The sequence below is a fragment of the Ceratotherium simum genome, chromosome 21 (assembly GCF_057802395.1).
Source record: "Ceratotherium simum simum isolate JZ-2026a chromosome 21, ASM5780239v1, whole genome shotgun sequence".
In the NCBI taxonomy this organism is placed as follows: domain Eukaryota; kingdom Metazoa; phylum Chordata; class Mammalia; order Perissodactyla; family Rhinocerotidae; genus Ceratotherium; species Ceratotherium simum.
In genome coordinates, this window is record NC_141920.1 from 44,429,752 (window position 1) to 44,456,619 (window position 26,868).

At 41.5% G+C, this 26,868-nt stretch overlaps 1 protein-coding gene across 1 annotated transcript; it reads left to right on the forward strand.

The window, feature by feature from the left end:
• On the forward strand, window positions 1-26,112 carry KAT14 (lysine acetyltransferase 14). The gene is made up of 10 exons (XM_004433720.3): window positions 1-259; window positions 2,171-2,289; window positions 7,146-7,267; window positions 10,340-10,521; window positions 11,969-12,385; window positions 12,507-13,075; window positions 19,526-19,662; window positions 20,762-20,937; window positions 22,536-22,726; window positions 25,346-26,112. Exons 1-10 carry the CDS (start codon window positions 1-3, stop codon window positions 25,517-25,519), a joined length of 2,346 nt encoding a protein of 781 aa, XP_004433777.1. The 3' UTR covers window positions 25,520-26,112.
• Window positions 26,113-26,868: the final 756 nt, after the last annotated feature.

The window sequence follows — 26,868 nt, forward strand, 5'->3', positions numbered from 1 at the left end:
ATGGATAGTAACGTCCACCTGAGTGGTTTGATAAGTCGGCACGATGATGAAGCCACTAGAACATCTACCTCAGAAGGACTTGAGGAGGGTGAGGTGGAGGGGGAGACTCTGCTGATTGTTGAGTCGGAGGACCAGGCATCAGTGGACTTGTCTCATGATCAGAGTGGGGACTCCCTCAACAGTGACGAAGGAGACGTGTCGTGGATGGAGGAACGGCTGGCCTACTTCTGTGACAAGTGCCAGAGATGGATACCGGCCAGTAAGGAGCTTCTCATTTCCTTTGATTTGTCAGTTCCTATGTGCAGGTTTGTTTTTCTAACCTGTGAAAGAAATGTGAATGTAAAACAGACCTAAGTAAAAAGATAATTATTATATTTATTATTAGTTTAGTTGAATAATTACAAATTTATATAAAACATAGACACATTTGTACTAATAAAAATTACTGTCAACCTCTATCATGTTGTTAAATTAACATTCTTGATGGTAATCCAATAAAAATTAGAAAGTTGGAAATCCTCTGTTACTTAAAGACTTAGTCACATTTTTCTTCCAAGATCACGTTGTTATGGATTTGGGGCCAAATTCTGGGCCGAGTGTAGAATTAAAGGTCAAGTTCACAAAAATTACTCTGTTAATATTTAACTTAGGTGGAAAACTCCTGCTGTTGTATGCTGAAGTGAGGTCAGAATTAGCAGATTAAAAGTGTTTTGTGCCCTTTTTCTAGGACCGTTCTTGTTTCCTACTTGTTGGCCTCCTTATCTACTTCGAGAGGCACATACTTACGTGCCCCCTTGACACCTCAGTGTTTCAGCTCCATCTTTTAGCTGCCAGCTTCTTAGCTCTCAGGGAGTATGCTTTGCCAGCCATCATGAGACTTACCAAAACAGGATTTTTCCATTAGGCAGAGACTAATAAAGACATATGTACTGGAGGAATACTTTGTGTAATAGAATTCGTAACTAGATCAGAGAAATTTTTATATATAATTGTGAAGTGGGTCGTTTTCTGTTACGTGGAAATGTTTTCAAGATGGATTCATCTATTCAGATTAATATTAATAGATAACATTTTCACAGAAAACAAACCTAGATTTTATTACATATTAGCTAGTTGTTGCTTCCGAGCTGTCTCTGCTTATTAATTCAGGGTTCTGCCTGAAAATCTCAGTGGCTTTCCGCTTGTCCTCGCAGGGTCCGTTTTAAACTGTCCTTCATGATCGGCCCCTGCTAACTTCTTCAGCCTCTCCTTAGTAGCCTCCTATCCCCACATATAAACAGAACTTTGCAGTTAGGATGAGCTTTTTCTCACCACAAACAATTCTTTGTTATCCCTAAGACTTTGCACATTTTAATTTCCTCTCTGGGCTATGCATCTCTATAGCCTCCATCCCTCCCCCCATACACACAAGTGCCTCTCTTCACCCGGCCAATTCTAGTCATCCTTTGGGTCCCCTGTAGACCCTACTTCTTCCTTCCTAATATGTGTTGGGTACCTCTTTTATGTGCCCTCACGTTGCCCTATGGCACACATCACATTCCACTCCAGTGGTTTTCATGTCTCCCAGAGTGTCAGCATCACCTGGGAACTTTAAAAAAAAAGCAGAGACTCAGGCCTCACTTTCAGAGATTGATTCATTTTGTGTGGGGTAGGTCCAGGCATGTTTAAAACAAAAACTGTGCGTGATGCTGATGCACAGTGAGGAGGGAGAATCACTGTGCTCTTGTGATTACCTGTTTCCCTGTATGTAGCCCTCACAGAATTTGCAGGTACTATGTCTGTCTTGGGTGTAGTATTCCTGGTTCCTAGCCCACTGCCTGGCACAGTGGGAGCTCAGCTATTTTTTGAATGAATATGTGAAGAGACTTCCTATAGGAATCAGGAATGTTAACAGTTGGAATGTCCAATGAGAGCAATAATACCTGCTTTTAGTATCTCTCTCCCAAAAGTTAGGGAACCACAGATCGATCTTAAGTCGGCATACGCTTGATGTTGGAAGAACAAAAGTCTCTACTCCTTTCCCCATCCACCTCCTGCTCTCGTGGATTGGCTGAAAAAAAGGAAAGATGCAGCATAGGAAACTTGAAAATCTGGTTGATAAACTGATCGCACCTTTGAGTTACCGCTGCTCAAGATACACCTGTGATGTGCCTTTTTGTTTTTCTCCTAGGTCAGCTGAGGGAACAGCTCAGTTACCTTAAGGGTGATAATTTTTTTAGGTTTACTTGTTCTGATTGCTCAGAAGATGGCAAGGAGCAGTACGAAAGGCTGAAGCTGACATGGCAGCAAGTGAGTAAAAAGCTCTTCCTCTGGAATTCATGATGTTGGTCCCCCAAGGAATTTATTGGAGTAAATATCTAGAGGATGAGGAGCTGACGTATGAGCTTTTGAATTGTTTTGAGGGTCACTTTATTTCACGATGTATATCATACTGAATACTTGGAGAAAGGAGTTCTTGGTAAAAATACTTGTTGCTAACTTAGTGAATTGGGTTCAAGATTTCTTGAAAATCTCACCACGTGATTTCATTTATATATAATACAGTAGACACCCCTTAGCCAGGCCTGGTGGCCCAGTGGTTAAGATTTGGCACTCTCACTGTTGTAGCCCAGGTTCGTTTCCCAGTCAGGGAACCACACCACCTGTCTGTCAGTTGTCATTCTGTGATGGCTGCATGTTGCGGGGATGCTGAAAGCTATGCCACCAGTATTTCAAATACCAGCAGGGTCACCCATGGTGGACAGGTTTCAGTGGAGCTTCCAGACTCAGACAGATTAGAAAGAAGGACCTGGCCACCCGCTTCCAAAATGACTGGCATGAAAACCCTGTGAATAGCATCGGATCATTGTCTGCTATAGCACCCGAAGGTGAGAGGATGATGCAGAAAGACCAGGCAGGGTTCCGCTCTGCTGTACACAGGGTCACTAGGAGTTGGAATCGACTTGATGGCACTAACAGCAACAACCAAGTCCCCCCTTATCTGCGGGGATACATTCCACGACCCCTGGTTGATGCCTGAAATCGCAGAAAGTACTGAACTCTATATATACTATGTTTTTTCCTACACACACATACCTGTGCTAAAGTTTATGTTAGGCACAATAAGAGATTAACAGCAATAACTAATAATAAAATAGAACAATTATACAATATACTATAATAAAAATAGATCTCAGCAACCTCAGCATACGATTTTTTTCTTTCCTTGTTAAGTTGAGAACTGTCACCTTCCCTTTGGCTTATCCAAATTGCCTGCATCACTGCTCTTACGCTTTGGAACCATTATTAAGTAAAATAAGGGTTACTTGAACGTAAGCACTGCGATACCAGGACAGTTGATCTGATAACCGAGAGGGCTACTGCATGACTAAGGGGCGGGTAGTGTGTACAGCATGGGCACACTGGACAAAACGATGATTCATGTCCCAGGTGAGATGGAGCGGACGACTTGAGATTTCATCAAATTACTCAGAACAGCATGCAATTTAAAACTTAGGAATTGTTTATTTCTGGAATTTTCCATGTAATATTTTTCTACTGTGAGTAATTGAAACTGCAGCTAAGGGGAGACTACTGTACCAAACTGATTTTAATTGAACAGGTTCACATTTTTCTGGGAGCCATTTTTAGAACAATAAAACCATTTTTAAAAACGTGAAGATGGCCACCTTGGAAATAGATTTGGAAGATGTAATGTGGCTGATTGCAGAGACCAATATAATCCAGGTTTTCTGCGTTTGACCTCAGATATGTTTGAATATTTTTTGTTTGATGAATATTTATGTCCACTTTTAACCATCTTCAATACCAACACCCTAATGCAAGCCAACTATAGCCTGAATGATAGATTTTAACTAATCTCTGGGTTGTATTAATTTTTTTGGTTTTGTTTTTATATTAATATGTCTATAACAAGACACCAATGTATATACAGTCTTTAAGTTCTAAAAACAAATAAATTAGAAGTTACTCGGTTTTTATGTTTATTCATTCAACAAATTTTGAGTGCCTATGGTGACACAGGCACTATTCTAGGCCTGGAGACTACTGTGGTGGATGAGACAGCTAAGACCCCTGCCCCAGGCAGCTGACATTCTAGACACTTATTTTAGACAATAAGCAGACAGACAAACAAGTTAATACCCATAGCACTTTTTGCTATGAAGGAAGTAAACAGGGTGATGAGAAGGAGATGCTAGATTATACTGTCTAAGCCACTTAAGGTGTTCCTTGTAAATTGTAGTTGTGTTAGTAGCCTTAGACTATTATCTTAATTATCAGTGCTTTATTAGGACATCTCCTAATGAAATCTGTCAGCGGTGAATTTAGGGAGCGTTTTATGACTTGCCTGAAAATATATAAATAGAAAATGAAGGGAAGTTTGTGTTGAGGATATAGTCTCATGAATATTATAATTGGGATTTTTTTCCAGGCGTACATGGGATACTGTGTGTAGGCAAGGTCAGATTAATACTAATAGGTTATTCTCATGTGTGCACACATAAACAGATTTGCATTTGGTCTGGAAGTAGCTTCTCATAAAACTGTAAAATGGAAGATGAGCAAATACATGTTATTTTCAAGAATATGAGTTTTCTGTGGAGGTTCTTTTTTTGAAAGAAAAGATGGCTTTTGATTATATTGCTCAGAATATGTAATATTGGCTCAATTTGCACATTAGACTAGCATCACTTAAAAATTATTTTTTCACTTCCAAAAGACGTGGTGGTGGTGGATAGTACCCTGGTAACGATGAAGTAAGTGATGACTTAGATCAGACGCATGGTTCTTGGCAAACTGCTGACCAGTGTTTTTAACTGCCTCTGAAAAACCCAGTCTCTCATGAAAGAGCTGAAAGAGAATCAGTTGGTCTTGAATAGATCTATATACTTACTTTATTGGAATGTGGATTTTCTATCTATTTAAATCTTAAACTTTGTATTTGTTGATTTATCAAAGCAATAAGTAAAAATGCTTGTTTGTATTACAAAATACCAGCAGTAAAGAGGTCTGGTCTCCTGACTAAAAGGCCCTTTTTCCCACTCTCTCTGTGTCTTCTCTTCCTCCTTGGTGACTTGTGAACAACGGTTTGAAATGTAGGAGAAGCTATCAAGTGTTTGGGAAGGATAGGGTAGTTTTTACATTCTTGTCCTGGACACTCATTCTTACATTGCAGAATAAAGCTGCCACAACCTGTGCTCGTTGTTTTTCTAGGTGCTCTTCAGTAAATACTGGTGAAGTGCCTGCTGTGGCTGTGCCAGCCCTGAGCTTGGTTCACCTGGCTGGCCTGTTACTTAGGAGCTTGGTCTGGTAGTGTGAGAGGAGAAAACTAAGCTGGGATTCATTCTTTTAGGTTATAAATTCCAGGAGAGAAGGAAAACTCTGTCCTTCGTATATTAAATTTGTAGTTTACTCAGTATATATTGTGGTAATAGGACAAGTTATTTTCAAGCAAATATGTGAATTTTAGCTTTTTTAAAGTCATAAAATGTTTCAAATATAAAAAAATGGTACTGGAAATAAAATAACATGCTTATCTATTGACCACTGAGATTAACAGTGAATATGGTTCTGAGGGACTCCAGGAGTCAGAGTGGGCAGAAGCACCTCATTTCATTCTTTCCTTAAAGTATTTCTTGAACAATAACTTTTTAAAATTGTAGTAAAAATACATAACAAAAGTTAATCATTTTAACATGTACAATTCAGTGGCATTAAATACATTCACATTGTTTTGCAACCATCACCACCATCTCCAAACTTTATCTTCCCAAACTGAAACTCTGTATCCATTAAATAATAACTCTCTGTGAAATAACTGTTTAAAGGAAGATGTTGGTTGGCTAATGTAGACCTGATGCAAACATAAGTGGAAGAATGTGAAAAATCTGTTCCTGGGTTAATTGTTTGGTAGACCATCTGCAGTTTTGCAAGTTTAAGGATGGGGGAAATTGAAACTCGAGGAGTAGAAGCTTCAGCACTACCAGGCCCTTTGGAGTGGTGTGGTCATAGGTCTTCTCGTGAGATCATGGGGATTTAATGCTGTGAGCACAGATGGCGGGGCAGGAATTGCAGTTTAGTAGACTCCTTATAGTTCAGGACACCCCTTCTGGAAAGAAGAATTATTTAAGGATTCTTTTCTTAGATTCTCCGTTCTCTTTTCAATTTTGTTGGCCTAAAATCAATCATTTTTATTAGGTTGAAAACATGGTTCTGAATAGCTTATATAGTTTTGTCCCTTTACATAAAATTACATAATTACAAAATTGTATACAGATACAAAGAGAAATATCTGAAAAGACAGTCACTAAAAATGTTAAAAGTAATTATTTCTTTGTGGATTTAAAGTGATTTTTATTTCTTCTTTGCTGTTTTCTCTATTATTGAAGTCTTTTACAATGAGCGTGTGTTATTTATATTTCTGGAAAATGCCTCCCCATTTGGCACCATGAATTCATTGCCTGTGGAATAACAAGATTGGACTAGATGAGGAGTTTTCACGTTGACCTCTGGGAATGTCTTGGAGCCCTCTGAGAATGGGCCGAGCGCCAGGCCCTTCAGGTCCCTGCCCCTCCTCTAATGCTGTTATCTGAATGAAGGTTTCCACAGCTAAAAATGGCTAAACACTGAGTACATGGTATCTAACGTTATTTTCAGCTCTGAAATCTGCGAGTCTTGTTTCTGCCTTCTGAAGAGCTTAGGAAAGTATCTGTGCAGGGGTGATTTTCAAAATATTTAATAAAGGTTAGTGCTGCCAGTCAGAAACAGGGTCTGCGGAGCACCTGGAGACCTCCTGAGGGCCAGGAGTTAACACTCTGTAGTGCTGCATTGTGAATGAGGGAGGGATACTGGGATGGGGGTTGCTTAGGACTGTAGTTATTTATCACCATCAGTTCCACCACACATCAGCCCTGCAAACGTAACATGTAAGGAACAACCAGGTATACTGAATGGATTAGTGATATTCAACTAATGAAAGCAAAAAAGAAAAAATTCTATACTGAGACTATTCCAAGATATTATCCTTCCTTTTTCCCCCTCCATCCCGCACCATTCCTACTCAGAAATAAAACAACAGACTTCCCCTGAAGATTGACATCTCTAATCAAGCTCTTCTCCCAGCCCTTGTGTCCTCTGTGTTTCAGGTTGTCATGTTGGCGATGTACAACTTGTCTCTGGAAGGAAGTGGACGTCAAGGTTATTTCAGATGGAAAGAAGATATCTGCGCTTTTATTGAGAAACACTGGACTTTTTTATTAGGGAATAGGTAATGTGGCTGTTAAAAATCTTTACTTGAGTGAAGATTTAAAGAACGAGGTATATGAGATTTGAGACAGCCTAATGCAGCCCCTTAGAGAATGAGTATTTACTTGTGGCAATTACAGAGAATTTTTTAATCCAGAAAATGTTGTTACTTTTTTTTTTTTTTTTTTTTTTGGTGAGGAAGATTGTCCCTGAGCTAACATCTGTGCCAGTCTTCCTCTATTTTGTATATGGGACACTTCCATAGCATGGGCTGATGAGCGATGTGTAGGTCCACGCCTGAGATCTGAACCCACAAACCCCAGGCTGCTGAAGCAGAGTGCACGAACTTAACCACTGCACCACCGGGCCAGCCCCTGTTGTTACTTTTTTAGGTTAAAAAACTTGTTTATGAAAAATCAAAGTGGAAGCATATGCTATTAAAAGTGTAGGTTTCTATACTTCTCTCATCCTAATTCCAGAGGATGCTTCTACTGAGCATGAAGAGATTTCTAAGAGATTCTTATAATGTTAAGAAATAAAGTTTGATTAAATTAGGCTGCTTAATAGTTGGATGAGTGACTAATTTGAGGATATAGAATTATTACGTCTTTAAAATCAGTGCCTTATAGGAGGTCAGCAGCAAGAAAAATAATGGCAGTTATTGACTGCACCATTTGTCTTATGTTATTAGTATTTGTTTTTACTAACTGGAAGGTAGAAACTGTTCTATACTTTTTGGTATTATTCACAGTGCTTCACAAAGTCTAGGCACATTAAGACTCAACATGGTTTATTCATTCGTTATTCTTCACAATAATGCTTTGATTTTGCCGCTGAGTGCTTCTCCTCGGTGACTGCTTTGGTTCATCAGATTTAGGGATGCTAGTGCACAGGCATCAAGACCATATGTTTTAAGTAAAGGTCCATGTGGATCTAACAAGATTTTTATTGCTGTTAGGGATTAGTGAGTTTGCAATTGCATTGGCGAATTCTTTGAGATTCTGATTGTTGCTGTCTGAAGTCCTGTGTGAGATTCATAAATCTTGCATAATTGGGTCAGTGTAGACTTGATAAAGGCTCTAATCACATCAGGTCAGAGCACCTGTCCTCGCTCTGAACTCATGGCAGCCTCTGTTTCTTTGGATGCTGAGAGGTCTTGGCTCCACTAGTGTTGCTGAGAAATCAGGGAGGTTCAGTCAAAAGGAGGGGCGACCTTCTAGAGGTTTGCTGTGAGGAGAAAATAGAATAGATTCAGTACATTTTTACAAAAGGAGTTATTTTTGGTTTTGAGTTATTTAGTGGTACTAAGAAAAGAATTGACAGTATAACTCGTTCTTTTTCTTAAAGAAAGGAGATCTCTTGTCTTAGTTTAATGATTTAGCACTATTTATGGAACTTAACATACCCCATTTATAAGGCACAAGAAAGGGAGAAAACTGATAAAATTAGATCTTGGAATGTTTTCATGATCTCTCAGTGCTGTTCTGTTTAGTGGATTGTCTTCTGGAAGAAATTGGATTTAAATTGCTTGTTTTTAAGGATATTGCCATATTTTAACAAAAGTTGTTCAGTTATTTCATTTGTTCGTTTCTAAAGTGTGTTCTGAGAGGAATCAGCTAAGGCTTTTTTTCTTTTTAATACTTCTACTGAACGGCATTAATTACTCTCCAGCTTCTGTGCAGTTTAAATATTAAACCAGTGGTTTTTGGCCATATTAGTGTATCGTTTGAATTATCATTTACTTATTTAAATCATCACTTTTTAAAAAAATGCATTTATTTTAAAAAGAAACTTCACACCACCGTGGTAAGCAGAAAACCCATATCATTTGCCATAAATAGAATATAACTATAAAAATAAGTGCACTAAAAATAAAACAATGCTATTCAATTGTAGCTGGATCCCATGGCCTGTAAAGGCAATCCGAGTCCCTCTTTCTTGATCAAAAAGAGAGACTACATGTGTTAGTGAGAATTTAAAGCAACTAACTTTTTTCTTGATCTAACAAGAAGGAGTGAAAGAGAATTAAAAATTAGTCTGTGATTCCTTGTCGCTCAGTTTCCTGCCTCAGTGCTATCCTGCACTTTGGGAACTCTGCTTTAAACATCAGTGATTAGAAAAGTCACCAACACCATTCACCCAACGTGGTCACCACGTGCTCAGACATCTCTGTGTATGAACATACACAGAATCACTACCCTCCAGAGAAGCAGCCTGCAAAGAGCTCGTACAGTTAAATTTTTTTCATAGCTACTAAAGATTTTAATTCTGCTATCCATAGAACATACTTTAAATTCTTAACAATGTTAACCGTTTCTTATTTGCCATAGAATCTAAGAGAATAGTATACTGTGTAATGAAGTTCTGAATTTGAATACATTTTCTTTCAGATGTTTACTGGTTTTCCTTTCATGCCTTTAATGTTTTAAAAGAATTTTCAATAGGAACCTGAATAGTTGACATTTTACATATCATTTAAAAATTTTGTTATATACACTTTTGTGTAGTTATTTTGAAATGCTTGCTTTTTTTTGGCCAAAGTTGGTTATTCCCCCAAGGTTAAGCTCTGTTTTTGTGGAACCTATCATATAGTTTTATTCCTGCTGTACTACATAAAGGCAATTAGGAGCAGACAGCGAGATACATCTGACTCCTTGGGTAAATGCACTATTTGCTGGGGCTAGTGATTCTCGTTTCTTTCTTGAAAGCCGTGTTTAATTCACATATAAAAGCAACTCAAGTTAATTAAAATCAGCCTGTAGAACTCCATCATCATGATGTGAAGATTGTGATGAGAAGTGTTGTATGAGCTTTGTTTGAATTATTTCATTTAATCCCCACGGCAACTTGGTGAAGTAAGTTCTATTATCCTGATTTTAAAGATGAAGGAACTGAGGCAGCTAGAAGGTGATGGAGCCACGATTTGAAGCCAGACCCCAGAGCCTCTCTCTTCATGCTTCTACTTCGTTCCTTCAAAGATTGGAGGTTCCATAGCATGCCACAGGCTTGGAGTCATAGAGTATGCGTAGAGTGTATTTTCTATATGATGATAGAATTGAAAAGCCAATAATTTTTAAATTCTTGGACTCTCCAGGAAAAAGACTTCGACCTGGTGGAGCACCGTGGCAGGTTGCCTCAGTGTGGGAAGTCCTATGTACTTCCGTTCAGGTGCTCAGGAATTCGGAGAACCAGGATGGTGGAAACTTGTTCACAACAAGCCCCCGACAATGAAACCTGAAGGAGAGAAGCTGTCTGCCTCTACTTTGAAAGTAAAAGGTACCGTCGTGAGAACAGTACAAGAGGTGCTAGCCAGACCAAAGTCCAGCAAGTGCGGGCTTGGGAGACCATCCGGCTTTCACCAGGCGTAGCTCTTCTGCCTCTCTGGAGCTGCTCTGCTTGGCAGTTGTATTATGGTACTTTTTGTATGCCATAAATAAATATTATATAAAAAATATTTTATCATTTCCTAATCAAGTTACCAGTTTTATAAATTTCCTTTGGTACCTGAAAGGTTCTCTATTTTCAATCTGATTTTTTTTTTAAACTTTTTATTGTGGAAAATTTTAACCATAGACACATGTGAAGAGAGTAATATAATGAATCCCCATGTACCTTTCACCTCATTTCATCAGTTGACTCCTGCCAGTCTCCTTTTATCTAGACCCCTGGGTACTTTCCCGCAACCCTCCACCCATCCCTACCCTTAGATTATTTAGAAGCAAATCCCAGGCATCAACATTTCATTCTTAAATATTTCAATATGTATTTCTAAGAGATAAAGACTTCTCTTTTTTGTAGCCTAACCATAATGCCATTTTCACACTGAAAAAAAATTAACAGTAACTTACTGTCGCAGGTTGATCTGATTTTTGTATCCAAAAAGTTTTTAATGAGCTTTTACATTTCGAAAAATATAATCGTGAACAAATCAAATAGTGTTGAAGTGTATAAAGTCTGAAAGTTCCCCCTGTACCCACCCTGCCTGCAATTTCACTCTCCAGAGTAGCCACTGTTGTCTCTTGTGAATGCTTTTAGAAATGATCCCTGCATATTGAAGCTTTTTCTTATTTAAATAAATAAATAAATAAATGGACTTGTTCTCCGTGTTTTCCCCCCACTTGCCAGGATACCTTGGGCATCTTTCCATAACAGCACATGTGGATCCACCCTATTTTCTTTTATTTCATTGCATTCCATTGAATGGCTATACGATAATTTATTAAACCATTCCCCTGTTGATGGACATTTTATTTATTTCTACCCTTTTTTGGTGGTTGTTATTTTAAACGATACTGTAATTGTACACATTTGTGTACCTGGGCAAATTTTTTGTGATAAATTTCTGGAAACAGGTTGCTCTATCAAAGGGCATGTTCATTCAGAATTTTAATTGTTATTTCCAAATTACCCTCCAAAAAGTTGTAATAAAATTTTTGTCCTACGAAAAAGGCATGAAAATGTTCATTTCCCCATATGCTTGCTGAGCGTTAATCAAACATTTAATGTTTACCAGTCCCGATAGGTGAAAGATAGTATTTAGTTGTTTAAATTTGCATTATAATTCCTTTTATCTTGTTAAGAGATATCTAAGTCTTACTTTAGGGCATTCATTGAACATTTCTCTATTTTGAACATGGTAGTAGGTTCACAATAATAAGTTATCAAAAGCAACTAAAGTTGAATTAGTTATTTAAAAATTTAGATATTTATTTTTTCCTAACAGCCTCAAAACCAACTTTAGATCCCATCATTACTGTTGAGGGACTTAGAAAACGGGCGAGTCGGAATCCTGTGGAATCTGCCATGGAATTGAAAGAGAAGAGGTCTCGCACTCAGGAAGCGAAAGACATTAGAAGAGCCCAGAAGGAAGCGGCTGGCTTTCTTGACAGGAGCACATCTTCGACCCCTGTGAAGTTCATAAGCCGAGGCCGCAGGCCAGACGTGATTCTAGAAAAAGGAGAAGTGATTGACTTTTCATCCTTGAGCTCCTCTGATCGCACCCCGCTCACGAGCCCATCTCCTTCTCCGTCTCTGGATTTCTCTGCCCCTGGGACCCCTGCCTCCCACTCAGCCACACCCAGCTTGCTTTCAGAAGCAGATCTGATTCCAGATGTGATGCCCCCACAAGCCTTGTTTCACGGTAAGACATAGCTTTCTTGGGTCTTTTATTTTATGTGTGGCCCATGATACAAATGTGTATGTTTTCACCTTGTGGGCGGTGTGCTCTGCATTTTTTCTTTCCTGTTTTATACTTTGCACAGATGATGATGAGATGGAAGGCGATGGAGTCATAGACCCAGGGATGGAGTATGTTCCACCCCCTGCTGGGTCAGCAGCTTCTGGGACAGTGGTCGGGGGCAGAAAGAAGGTCAGAGCACCCGAACAGATAAAGCAGGAGGTCGAGAGTGAGGAGGAAAAACCTGACAGGATGGACATTGACAGCGAAGACACGGATTCCAACACATCTTTGCAAACAAGGGCTCGAGAGAAGAGGAAGCCTCAACTGGACAAGGACAGGAAACCTAAAGGGCCCAAGTACACCCCTGTGAGCATCTACGAGGAGAAGCTGCTCCTGAAGAGGCTGGAAGCTTGTCCCAGTGCTGTTGCCATGACACCAGAAGCTCGGAGACTAAAGCGGAAATTGATTGTCAGACAAGCAAAAAGGGATAGGGGATTACCACTTTTTGACTTGGATCAAGTTGTTAATGCTGCTCTTCTGTTAGTTGATGGGATTTATGGAGCCAAAGAAGGAGGAGTTTCCCGGCTTCCAGCTGGCCAGGCCACATACAGAACAACCTGTCAGGACTTTAGAATCCTTGACCGATACCAGGTGAGTGTTAGCACATGCTCTCAACCTCTTGGGGGCAGGAGTGGAGGTGGGGCTGGCATCACCCTGCAGTGGACGTTTAAAATTCTGAGTAATTTTGGGAGAGAGAAGAAAATAGCAAGGGAGAAAAATACAAAAATTGCTGGGCTTTATTTTTTGAAATTGTTCAATATTACTACATCTGGGTTTGTTTGGATTTTTCCCTTTGGGCATTTAAGACAGAACCTAGACATTTTCTTTGTATCTTTTAGTCCCCGAGGGTTGCTTTACATAGTTTGTGTACAGGTTTGTGTAGCTTTAATTGACAGATTTGTTGAGGACGTGCAGTGTACCAGACCCCGTGCTGAGTAGGATCTGAAGACATGTAAACCTCTATGTAGTTAGGAGACACCATGTAGAAATAGTAGCCAGGGGATCAGTGTGGTGTCAGCATTGCTCAAAAGATATTCAGTGGAACCCAGGTCTATGAGTGTTCCTGGGAACAAGTAATTCCACTCAGAACTGCCAGAACACACCTTCCCACTGCGGGAATGAGAGGTCTTATTTCCCTATATCTTTGCTAGCACTTGCTGCTAACCAGCCTTTAGCTGATTTTGCTAATCTGGCAGCTATAAAGTGAAATCTTGTTTTTTATTTACATTTCTTTGATTACAGGTGAGGTTAAACATTTTTCATATTTCCTGGTTGTTTCTCTGTGAATTGCCTATTTGGAGTCTTTGCACCTTTTTCTATCCTCCCCTTCATTGGAAACTCGTGAGCTCTTGTGTTTATTGCCAGAGTTCTGATATTATTCAGTGATGTACCACGTGTGGGGCTTTTTCATATCTTGTATTTTCTCTGTTCTGTCTTTTTAGAGCACCGCTATTATTTGGCTGTTGGACCCTCTAGACCAGGGACAGAATTTTTCTGTAAAGGGTCAGATAGTAAATAGTTTGCAGGCCACACAGTTCTCAGGTCTGCTGTTCCAGTGTGAAAGCAGCATAGATAAGACATAATGAATGGGCATGGCTGTGTTCCAGTAACACTTTATTTACTAAAACAGGCTGGATTTGGCCTGTGGGCTATAGCTTGTGGATGACCGTTTGTCTAGATGAATCCCCTTAATTCTCTTTTTTTCTCCTATTTCCCATCTTTCCTTTCTTGAGAAGTAGTAACCTGCCTACCTGCATCCTAAGAACCAAGTGAGGAGGGCCAGGAGCTGACCAATCAGCTGGTAGACTTCCACTGAGTCTCCCTGTTTTCAGGACAGTACTCCCATCCGTGGCTGTATCAGGTGCCTCTGTGTCCAGAATCTCTCTTTTGAGCCTCTAGAGAGTCTGCTCTTGTGCCCATGAGAGAAAAATCATTTCTGGATGTGGGCAGTGGGGGTGTTACTGGAGCCCTTACCCTTTTAAGTGAAGAGACTCTCAATCCATAGTCTTCCTGCCCGTTGCTCACCTTTAGCAGGACCTGATGTCTCCCATTGTTGTACTTCTCTGAGCCTCTGGCCTGTAAGTCCCCTGGCTCCTGGCCTGTCTTCACTGCTGCCTTAGGTTTTGGCTCCCTTTGGTCTAAGTCATTTGCCACTTGTTCATATGATTTTGTTGCAGTCATCTGTTCTTTGTTCTCATGGGTTTGTCTCTTTAATCCCTGTATTCAACTTTTAAATTATGAAAAGCTTCATACCCATACAAGAATGAATAGAACATATGGATATAGTTTAAAGGTTAGTGAGATAAATACCTATGAATCTAGCTCCTGGGTTAAGAAACAGCATTACAAACACCTTAGAAGTCCTTCTGCACACTGTCTGCTCTCCGCAGAGGGAGCCAGTCTCTGACTTTCGGTGTTAATCATTCCTCTGCATTTTTTAATGTCTTTATCCTGAAATAATATACTTTTAGTTAACAAAAAAAAAAAAAGCCAAAAACTAAGTAGGAAGCACAAATGGAGCTCTGTAAGGAAATTGCCACTATTAGATGAAGGCTTCCAGGAGAAGATAAGCTAAACGGTTTTTGTGGGTCATTGTTGTAGATTGAATTATGCCCCTAAAAGGATTTATGGAGGTCCTAACCACTGGTACCTGTGAATGTGACCTTCTTTGGAAGTAGGGCCTTTGCAGATGTAATTAATTCAGATGAGGTCATACTGGAGCAGGGTGGGGCCTTAATCTGACATGACTGATATCCTTATGAGAAGAGACACAGAGACACACAGGAGAGAAGCCATGTGATGACTGAGGCAGAGATTAGAATGATGTGTCTACAAGCTAGGAGACACCACTTGTCTGTCTCCAATTGAGGGGGCAGTGGTTTGCCCTGTGACCTCACTTCTCTGATACATCTAAGAAAAGTTGTTGGCTTTCAGTTTGTTCAACTTTTTACTTGTTGTTAGGATGGAAGGATGACTTCTAAGCTGCTTACATGCCAGACCGGAAACTGGAAGTCCTCTTATGCTTCTTTAATTTGGGGAATTCCTCATCATTGCTTCTTTAAATACATTCCTCCTTTATTCTTTTCCTCGCTTTCTGGACTCCCAGTACAGATGTTGACACCATTACTTCTTTTCTTTATCGCTTCCTTTGATTTTTTTGGAAGAGACCTGTCCTTAACATCATTTGTTGAGTGCTTTATTTCAGTGATCATGTATTTAATATCTGGTGACAAATAAGAGATGCTTCGTAACTACCTATTCTTGTTTCCAGCTCCCTCATTATCTTGCAGCCTATTTATTACGCTTTTTGGTTTTGTTTTTTTTAGTAACAACTTTACTGAGACACAATGCACGTACCATACAAGTCACCCATTTAGAGTGTTCAATTCAGTAGTTTCCAGTATATTCACAGAGTTGTGTAACCATCACCATAATCAGTTTTAGAACATTTTCCTCACCCTAAAAAGAAACCCTGAACTCTTTCGCTGTCATTGTTCAACCTTCCACACCCACCCCCATTAATCTACTTTCTGTCTCCATAGATTTGCCTGTTCTGGATATTTTACGTAAATGGAATCCCATAAGATGTGGTCTTCTTTCACTTAGCATTAACTTTTTCAAGATTCATCCATTGTGGCATATGTTAGTATTGCATTCCTTTTTATGGCTGAATAGTACTCCATTGTATGGATATACCACATTTTGTTTATTCATCGGTTGATGGACGTTTGGGTTGTTTCCACCTTTTGGCTATTATGAATAATGCTGCTATAAACATAGGTGTACAAGTTTTTGTGTGGACATGTGTTTTCATTTCTCTTGGGTGTATACCTTAGAGTGGGATTGCCTGGCCAAATGGTAACATATATTTACCTTTTTGAAGAACTGCCAGACTGTTTTCCAGAATGGCTGCACCATTTTATATTCCCACCAGCAGTGTATGAAGATTTTGATTTCTCCACACATCCTTACCAATACCTGTTATTATCTGCCTTTTTGATCATAGCCATCTTAGTGAGTGTCAAGTGGAAAATCATTGTAGTTTTGATTTGCATTTCCCTGATGACTATTGTGCTTTTTAAAAATTCTGTCTGGTAAATTAATTCTGTCTTTTCTGATATGGTTTGTTTATTTTGTAATCTTTCTTTTGTTTTGCACTCTTTATTTACATGTCTTGAATTTTTTCCCTGTGACGCATATTCCCTTGGTCTTATCAGCTGCTTTTGCTGGTTATACACACCTGGAGCTAGGGGCAAAAACCTGGGTCCTAGCTTGTCACCCTCTTGACAGGTTTTGTAAAATGGGAGGCTCTGGACTCAACCACTTCCCATCTTCACCTTTTTCCACAATCAGGCAACTTAGCTCTCAGGGAACCTCCTGGGACATCTGGCCCAGGTGCTACTTTTTACCTCCCTCTGCTCTTATTGCCTGGGGTCATGGAATGCTCAGGGACTGTCCCATGGGATCTACCCTCCACCTCAGGAAGGCTCCAGCACTCTCTAACATCACCCCTCTGGCTGACACTTGCTGGCAAGGTTGACCTACCCAGAGCAAAGCTTGGGAGAGGTAGTGGCCTAACCAGGAACTTCCTCCATCCCCATCGGTGGGGCACAGCCTGTGTCTGCCCTAGGCTACCCTTTGCCACCTCATCTGTACCCAGTCACCTCTGATTTCTCACAGCCTTGTGTTCCATCTTCCCTCTCACTTTTGTGGCGTCTCCCAAGTTGGGTTTGAGGAAGGGACACAGCAGCCCACCTAGCTCTCCATTTTATTTAGAACTGGAAGTTTGAATAAATGCATTTAACATTTTCCAAACTTATTTGACTTTGGGGCACTTTTTTCCCCACCATTTGGTCATTCAACAAACATAAATTGAGTACTTCATATGTGCCAAACACTATTCTGGCTGGCGATACTGCAGTGAATTAAGACAGAGAAGGTCTCCGCCCTCTGGAGCTGACATCTGTGAGCAGGGAGATGACAGTCCTGACTCACTAAACAGGATCACTTCCTACAGGGTGAGTGCTGCAGTGGAGTGGAGGAGCAGAGGGCGGTGGCATCACTTTTGATGGGGTAGTTTAGGACAGCCTTTCTGTGGAGGTAACACTTGAACTAAGTCCTAATCCACAAGGAGGAGCAGGCTGCAGAAGCTTCAGGGCAGAAGTCCTGGACGCAGGCCCTAAGCCAGCAGTTAGTTTGCTGTATGGGGCTGGAACATGTTGATGGTGGGAGCTGAGACCACAGAGGTAACAGGGGCCAGATCCAGTGCGTCACAGGTAAGGAGTTTGAATTGTGTTCTGAACATACAGTGGAAAACCACACTGGAGTTTCCATCAAGGGAGGTGAATCTGTTAGTTTCTAGAAGAAGAACCTGGCTCTGTGCGGAGACTGGATGGTATGAGGTGAGAGTGGCAGCAGGGACACGAATAGGAGGCAGTGATTGTGGTCCAGGCAGATGCTGAGGGTGGTTTAGACTAGGGAGAAAGCAGTCGTGATGGAAAGAAGTTGGGGTGCTGTATAACATCTATAGAGTTCCACAGAACTCATCTTGAGACATTAACCAGAGAGTATTTCATAGGCTGGTGGTTTGGTGGCTGGTGTTTCAGTTATCTGTTGCTGCATTACAAACCATCCCAAAACTTAGTGGCTTAAAATAATAGCTATTTAATATTTCTTCTGATTCTTGGGTTGACCGGGCTCAACTAGGTGGGTCTTCTGTGGCTGCATTCAGCTGGGAGTTGTGTCAGGGGTGGAATGACCAGATTGGCCTCTCTTCCTCCAGAGTCTGTCTCCATGTGGCCAGTAGTCATTCAGTGGTCTAGCCTGGACACTGTGGCCGCTGGATTCGAAAAGGGAGAATGTGGAAACCGCCAGTCCTCTTAAGGTCTGGGCTCAAAAGTCCCAGAATGTTACTTCTGCCACTTTCTGATTGGTCAAAGCCTGTCACAAGGCCTGCCCAGATTCAGGGGGAGGGGAAATTGACTCTGCCTTCTGATATGAGGAGCCACATATACCCACAGGCACAGGAGGAAGTGTTGGGGCCATATTTGGAAACTGTATACCACAGCTTTGAATTTCACTTTGAAACTTATTTTAAAGTCCTGGAAGATTTTCACAATTGGCCTTTGAAAGTTTTGATGTCCTGTTTGGGAATGTAATGAGAGCAAATGATAAAAGAAGGAATTCTTGCTCTTTTTCCAACAAGGTTATTTTCTAGGCTAAGAGCAAACTGATTCTACAAAAACAACTCAGGTTTCTAAACTTCATCCAGCCCTTGGCAAACCACTTCATAAATGTGCCTTTTAATCTTCCCTCTGAGCTCTTTGCTATAAAACCCTAATTGCACATGTTGTGTTACTGCATGACTGGGGGCCCTGGAGGAGCACTCGCTGAAGAACAGGCGTCTCCACTTGGGCTCCCGGGGTGAGTCCCGCCGTCTGTCAGGACACCCGCCACATCTTCACTGAACCTCTGGTGGAGCCTCTCTGCCAGCATGATTTGTTTTAGGATGATAATCTACAGCAGTCCTACTTCTGTCAAATTTACTCCTTAGAATAGAGACATGTGTTAATAAATCCATATACAGGTACAGCAATTTTTGGGCCCTGTGCCTCTTTGGATAACAGAGACTACTCAGAAAACATGACCCGGGGGTGTTACCTAATTGACACTAATGCTGGTTAATATTTGATGAAGGGATTAAAGGTGTAATATAGACAAAATGAAACTTAGAGAACCTGTAAATCCAGTGCTCAATCCTGCATTTCACTTGCTTAAGTGACTTTTTAAATTTTTAAGTAACTTTAAAATTTTAAAAATTATTTTGATTTTAGACTTACAACTGGGATTAGCTTTCCATATCTAATTTTGTGCAAAGATACCTATGGAGTTTGTATTGAAACTTGACCTTCCCAAATAAGTAACGTAAAAAGACCTACTTTCTGACACACAAAAATGTTGTAAGTACTTAATGATCTGTGGAAATTAAACCAATCCTTTGAGTAAATTTGTTTTTCTATAACCAGTGTTTCTTTCTCATAGACGGCCTTGCCGTCCAGGAAAGGATTTCGACACCAGACCACTAAGTTTTTGTATCGTTTGGTGGGATCGGAAGACATGGCTGTGGACCAGAGTATTGTCAGCCCTTACACTTCTCGGATCTTAAAGCCTTACATTAGGTATATGGAGAAGAGCCATGATGTCGAGGTGTTGTGAGCAGTAGCGTTTGTGGTTTCTGTGCCCCATTCCCCTGTTGGAGTGAATAAAGACCCAAACCTGTGAGCAGACGTCAGCAAAGACTGAGGCTCTGCTCCACGTCCACTGTCACCCTTGGCTTGTTTCAGCTGTACTTTTTTGCAGAAAGGATGGTCCTTTGAAAGAAACATAAAAAGAAAGGATAAATTAACGCTGTTAGATTTCATTTTGATTGTCATACTCATTGTTTAGTTTTAATTTTTTTTGTGTGTGTGTGAGGAAGATTGGCCCTGAGCTAACATCCGTGCCAATCTTCCTCTGTTTTGTGTGTGGGACACCGCCACAGCGTGGCTTGATGAGTGGTGTGTAGGTCTGCACCCGGGATCCAAACCTACGAACTCCGGGCTGCCAAAGTGGAGCGCGAGAACTTAACCACTACACCACTGGGCTGGCCCCCTGTTTTAAATTTTGAAGTTGTATATATGTAGTAGTCTATGAAATGAAAATATGGGAGGGACGTCTCAATTGGGTGTCAAGGCAGTGCCACATGGCTGAGCTGACTAGAGAGGCCCCCAGTGCTGTCCTGTGCTGTGATTGAGAGAGCCCCTTGTCTTTGTTGACTGTGCTTGCTCTGAGCTGCATGATCGCGTGATCCTCCTTGCCCAGCACTGCCCCCTGGCAGACACGTGGAGAGGCAGTCTACGAGCCTGCTCTAGCTCCCCTTGTCTCTGGTGCCCCTCAGCTGCCCTGGGAGGGTTGGGCCTTCCCTCCCCTGGGCTGCCTGGGTCGGAGCACTCAGAGGGCTGAATTAGGGTGCTGTTTCTGCTCCCTCACTCTGTCAGGCTCACCAGCGCTAGAGGTCCTGAGGGTACAGAGGGATTTGCTCTGATGAATATTAGTAGAGTGGATTTTAAACTTCATACCAGAAAAGCATTGTAGCTGTTATCAAGCTAGATGCCATATAAAGTAACACAAATTAGTTTAAAATTTCAAGCAGATTAAAGAGTTTGTGAATCAAATCGCTGGGAATAATAATGGGTATTTTTCTTGACTTGAATTTGTTTATTTTCTGTGGCACTGGAGGCGTGATTATGAAACAAAGCCACCCAAACTGCAGCTCCTGTTGCAGATTCGTTCTCACCTGCACAGGAGTGACCCTCACTGGACGCCGGAGCCGGAGGCACCTCTCGATTACTGCTACGTGCGGCCAAACCACATCCCAACGATTAATTCAATGTGTCAGGAGTTTTTCTGGCCTGGTATGTTTCCCCCTCCCAAACTGGGCAGATCAGTTTGCTGTATAGTTCACTTCTGTAACTTTTTAAATTAGTGTATGTCATGGGACCCTAAAGCCTTTACTGGTATGATTTTGTTCAGTTTGTCTCTCCTAACATAGAGATGTTAAAATATGAACACCTCTTTCTTTCCTAAGATCAGGAAGAAGTTAGCAATTAAAGTAATAAACAGTGTTTTTGTTTGTTTCTCTTCCCTGTTTGTCTCTGCGTCCAGAATAAAAGATTCATCCTGTTTTGCTTCTACATATGTTTAGATACCAAGTAATGTCTGTCGAAGAAACACAGACTGGTAGCTGGGGCGTGTTTGGACACTTGATTTTTGCTTAATAATTCCATATGCTTTGTTTATTTAGCTGTTCCTTAGACAGTGTTGGTATAGTGAAAAGGTGTTTTTAAAAAGCTAAATACCCTAATCATAGACTTTGAAAATAAGAGTAAATGCAATATCATTTGTCATTTTATCCGCCTTAACATACTGTCTCTGAAGACCGAAGCCATCAATTAAAGGAACACATTTTCATTGCTAAATATAAACACGTCCTTTGTGGATCTGCTTTACCGCTCTGCTTTGAAATGTGAAGGAAATAATACCTGTCTTGCAGAAGTTAGATAAGGTTTCATCAGGATGAGGTCTGTGTCTTCCCTGTTGTCTGGCAATCATGTGATAGTGCGTGTGGTGGCAGAGTTGTGCCCCTTCTTTTGGGAGTGGTATGGGGGCTGAAAGGAACATCCTGGGAGCATCTGCTACCTCCTGCCCTTATGCTGGGTGCCCTCCATACATTATGCATGGAATCATTTTATATTTAACCTCTTTATTGTAAAAGGTAGCATTTGCACAAAAGAGCTTATGAATTGTCTATGTGCGAAGTAAAGAATACAACGAGATGGACACTTTTTTTTTTGTGAGGAAGATCAGCACTGAGCTAACATCTGATGACAATCCTCCTCTTTTTGCTGAGGAAGACTGGCCCTGAGCTAACATCCGTGCCCATCTTCCTCTACTTTATATGGGACGCCACCACAGCATGGTTCTACAAGCAGTGTGTCGTTGCGCGCCCGGGATCTGAACCGGTGCACGCCGGGCCGCCGCAGTGGAGCATGCGCACTTAACCACTTGCGCCACTGGGCCAGCCCCTGAGATGGACTCTCTTAGGGGATCTTTACCCCAGCTCTGTCAGGTCTAGGTATGCTCTCATCTTACACATTGCAGAAGCAGGCCAAGACATTTACAAATGTGCCAGCTGACACACGTGACAGAGGAGGCTGAGTTCAAAGCCAGGTGTGTCCAGTTCTGAACCTGTGTGCTCTCTACTACCCACCCTCTCCTGCCTCTCTTCTTTTAACATATGTACTTAGAAAAGACGATGTTAATATTGATATTTTTCAAAATTCACTTTTATTTTTATGATCTGAGTATGTGGTGTCTATGGTAATATCTTTGTCTCCAGTTTTGGGTTTTTTTTTAGCGTGCAGGTGTAGCTGTAAGTACAGACTGAACAGCTTGGCATTCATTAATTCCAAAAGGTACATGGTTTGAGTCTGCGATTGTCTCTCTTCTTTAGGCATTGACCTGTCTGAGTGCCTGCAGTATCCAGACTTCAGTGTTGTCGTCCTTTATAAAAAAGTCATCATCGCCTTTGGCTTCATGGTTCCTGACGTGAAGTACAATGAAGCTTACATTTCATTTCTGTTTGTCCATCCCGAATGGAGAAGAGCAGGGATTGCGACTTTCATGATTTACCATCTGATTCAGGTATGTTGTCTGTGCTCATCATCTAGCGACTTGCCCTGGGCTTCCCTGGAAGTTGTGGAGGAGGATGACCTCCACAACAGGTGCGTGGCCCAGTGGGACGGGAAACCTGTGAGAGAAAGCCAGTCACCATCGTTGATGAGGGCAGTCAAACACACAGACAGAAATCCTCACCCTCTAAAATAACATTACTGCTCAGACCCAGGTTTCAGAGAAGCTAGTTTGTGAACATGTGTAGTAAATAAAATGAGAAGACACCAAAAGTGAGAGCCTAAAGCCCTGGCACTGTCCTTATCAGTAACTGCTGCTCTCAGAATCACGGCCGCCACGCCTCTAAGAAGTGGAAATGGAACTATGATTTTTAGTTTTTATGTATTTTTAAACATTTTAGCAAAAGCGTGTCAATCAGTATGTGCATTCTATTGTTGCTGATTGTTTTTAATGTTATTATCGCTGTATGAGCTGGTATGAACCTTCCAAGATTTGATTCTAATATTGAATTATAATTCATCTGTGATATATCTGTATCACCTTTGAAGAAAATATGTCGTATATTTATATAATAACATCAGAAAAACATGCAAAGATTTTTCTTTTCTCCAGAATTTTTCTGGTAATTTTTATTTAGAAACCGTTTGGTATGAAGGATTGTGTGTTATGTGGGCAAGATTCCTTTTAAATAGAGGATGGAGGGCCTGCCCGGTGGCATAGCGGTTAAGTGTGCACGCTCTGCCATGGAGGCCTGAGGTTCGGATCCCGGGCGTGCAGTGATGCTCCGCTTATCAAGCGATGCTGTGGCGGCGTCCCATATAAAGTGGAGGAAGATGGGCATGGATGTTAGCCCAGGGCCAGTCTTCCTCAGCAAAAAGAGGAGGATTGGTGACAGATGTTAGCTCAGGGCCAATCTTTCTCACCAAAAAAATAAAATAATAATAAATAAATAGAGGATGGAGATGATAAAATGTTGTTTTTCCAGTTTTTAATAATTCCCAAATGTTGGCAGGAACTTTGAGAATCGTCTTCCTAGAAATTGCTTTCTTTGCTCCTCTGTTGGCAGTTAATACGTGCTACCTTGTGTTGTCTTCGACTGAGACCTTCTCAGTTTTTTCTGTCACACTCCTCCTTTTCTCTGGCCCACCCTACTCACAGAATGACCTCTCCTCTGTGTGCATCCTTCCGTCCTAGGAGAACCACACAGGAATCTGCCTATTCCTCACCGGCAAGGGCCTGAGGGCAGGGCAGGGATGATGTCTTGATGTGTGTGCCTGACATAGGACCTGGCACCCTCAGTCCCTACTGAGTGTTCACATTCACAGGGTGGGGGGAGGAAGGTTCATCTTTGTCTACCCCCAGCCAGACCATAAACCCAGACACAGTACTGCTCAGTCAGGCAGGGTGCTCGGTGATGGCCCTGGTTCGACTGTGCATGTTTGCAGTGTAAAGACACTAGTGTCACCCCACAAAATTCGTTTTATACACTTATAAGACACTCTTGTCTTTAGTAAAATAGTAGTTCTTTTTGTTCTAAAAATACCTTTGGATGCACAATGTGAGTTAAGCCAAGAAAAGAAGATAGCTGTCTACTTTTGACAGATGGGTTCTTTTTTTTTTTTTTAATAATTTTATTTATTTATTTTTTCCCCCAAAGCCCCTGTAGATAATTGTATGTCATAGCTGCACATCCTTCTAGTTGCTGTATGTGGGACGCGGCCTCAGCATGGCCGGAGAAGCAGTGCGTCCGGGCCCGGGCTGCCAGCGGCGGAGCGCGCGCACTTAACCGCTAAGCCATGGGGCCGGCCCGACAGATGAGTTCTTAAATAGAGGCCTTGGGGAATCCTGATTATAAAATCTTAAGGACCTTGTCAACTTCAGTATTGCAGTGCCTTCCTCATTAAAGAGCAAGTTCTTAATTTGTGTGACTTTGGGGTACTTTATTGTGTGTAGCTAATTACAGAATCTAGGAACTTGCCTTATGCTGATAAAGTGATTATTACTCTTTTCCCCTAGGATTAGGCTAATGCTAAATACAGAAATCTCGGTTCTGAGAAGCTAATTCTGTCGGTTTGAGAGGGATGGGAGGTGGACTTTGGGATTCAGAAGGTCTATACAGGGTCTTCACATTTTATAATTAAGTGAAAGTCTTAATATTTCATATCTGGCCGCATAATTTAATATCTTTTCTAGTGGGTCTAGGAAGGGAATTTTTACAATTTCCTTGTAGGGTAACATCTAGCTTTTGAAAGCAGAACTTCTTATCTTGTTCTCAATTTCTTCAAGATGGTCATAGTGTTTGGTATTGATATATTTGATATATTTAAATGTAACTGAATTTAAATAATATAGTTGACAATAAAATATCCCCCTTGACCCTTTGCTTCAGTGAGGAAGAAAAAAGCACCGAGCATACCATCAATTTCCTCGGCCTTGGTGAATGTTTAGTGAATGTGTGATCGGCAGCAAAGTGCCGTTGGGTTCCCAGTGTGCCAGGTGCGGCAGTGTCCCAGCCTCAGTCTCTGATGATCCGGTTTCCATAACTGCCTACACTTGAAAGAGTCTCTCCACCTACTTGTTCTCCTTCAGGCGTTTTCATTTTCATCTTGTATTTTTCCGCTCTTTTGGCAGACCTGCATGGGCAAAGATGTAACCCTTCACGTCTCAGCAAGCAACCCCGCTATGCTGCTGTACCAGAAGTTTGGATTCAAGACTGAAGAATATGTCTTAGATTTTTATGATAAATATTACCCCTTGGAGAGTACAGAGTGTAAACATGCGTTCTTTCTGAGGCTCCGACGCTGAGGGGAATACAACTCTTCACAGAGAGAAGCATATGCTGTTAGAGAACAGATCTTCAGTAGACCTAAAGGTAGTTAGTTATTCATTGCACCATGGGTGTTAGTCTTCTCTGTAATTAGATGTTCATTCAAGCCTCTCAACTGAGATGAGAACAGCCGTGAGCGGTGGAATGAGTAGTGAGCAATCTTTCAGCAAAATCACAGTCCGGTCCTTTCTGGAGAGGCCTTTGACCCACCTCTTGGACTCCACAGTTACCTAACTGAAAGACGCTGCTGTCCTGCTTCCAAATGACAGTTCGTAAGAGCAAAGGAATATCTAAACTGATATTCTTGGTGAGAGAGAATCTGTCCTAATTTAAAAGATGAGATAATGTGATGGCTGTTAAAGATGCATGCAGTGCCTGAGAGGCACTCTCCTGTCCTGGGATGATGAGAAATTATGAGGTGATTATATAAGGGGATGCTAGCCCTTTTCCCAGCCTGGACATGTTGTCATTGAATCCAGGAGGACCTCTAGGACACTGAGGTTCTGTTGTCTCTTGCTGACGTTGGTCACAGTCAAAATAAACTAAATGTTTGCGTCTGCGCATCACTTCACCTGTTCTACTGTTAGCATATCCTGCCAGGGGCTTGGCCTGAGGGTGGAGGGTGTCCTCCTCCCCATGCCTGTGCAGTGTGTTTGGGGTTGGAGTAGCTGAGCAGCCTTCCATTTAGGTGGTGCCCCTGGATGGAGGTGTGTGGTGGTGGAAGGAGCGCTGGCTGTGGACAGAACCTGTAGGTCTGCAGGACTAGGCCGTTTGATGTGTCTGCGTGTGTTGGAGATGAACTCTCAGTCAGGTTTTTTTTGGATCCAGCAGGAGCATTTGCAAAAGGATCAGATGGTTCTCAAATAAAAATCTTTTCTTTAACAACCTATGGCCAGAGCATCAATCTAATCAATTTGCTTCCAAATTCTCTTTGATTAAGAGCAGTGGTTCTTAACTCTTTGGGACATGAATCCCTTTGAGAATCCAGAGAAAGCTGAATACTCTCTAGCAAGCTGTCCATGCACATTTAAGATTTTGCATCAGCGATCCATGGACCACGAGTTAAGAACCTCTGTTCTAGAGGCTGTACTTAGAGCCAGCTTGAATCCCTTTGTTCAAGGGGAATGTGAAGACAACCTGGAAGTTCTTCTGTCACTTGTCTCTATTAGCCGGGATCAGGGCTCCTGGGAGCCGAGGCTGCTATGCCTCACTTTTGTCCTCCCCAGCACTTGGGCTGGACACCCAGAGTCACTCAGTTGCCAAGTTCCCCAAAGCAGTGATGGCTTGCCTCCGCAGAAGAGTCCTCTGGACTCCTTATCGCCTTCCT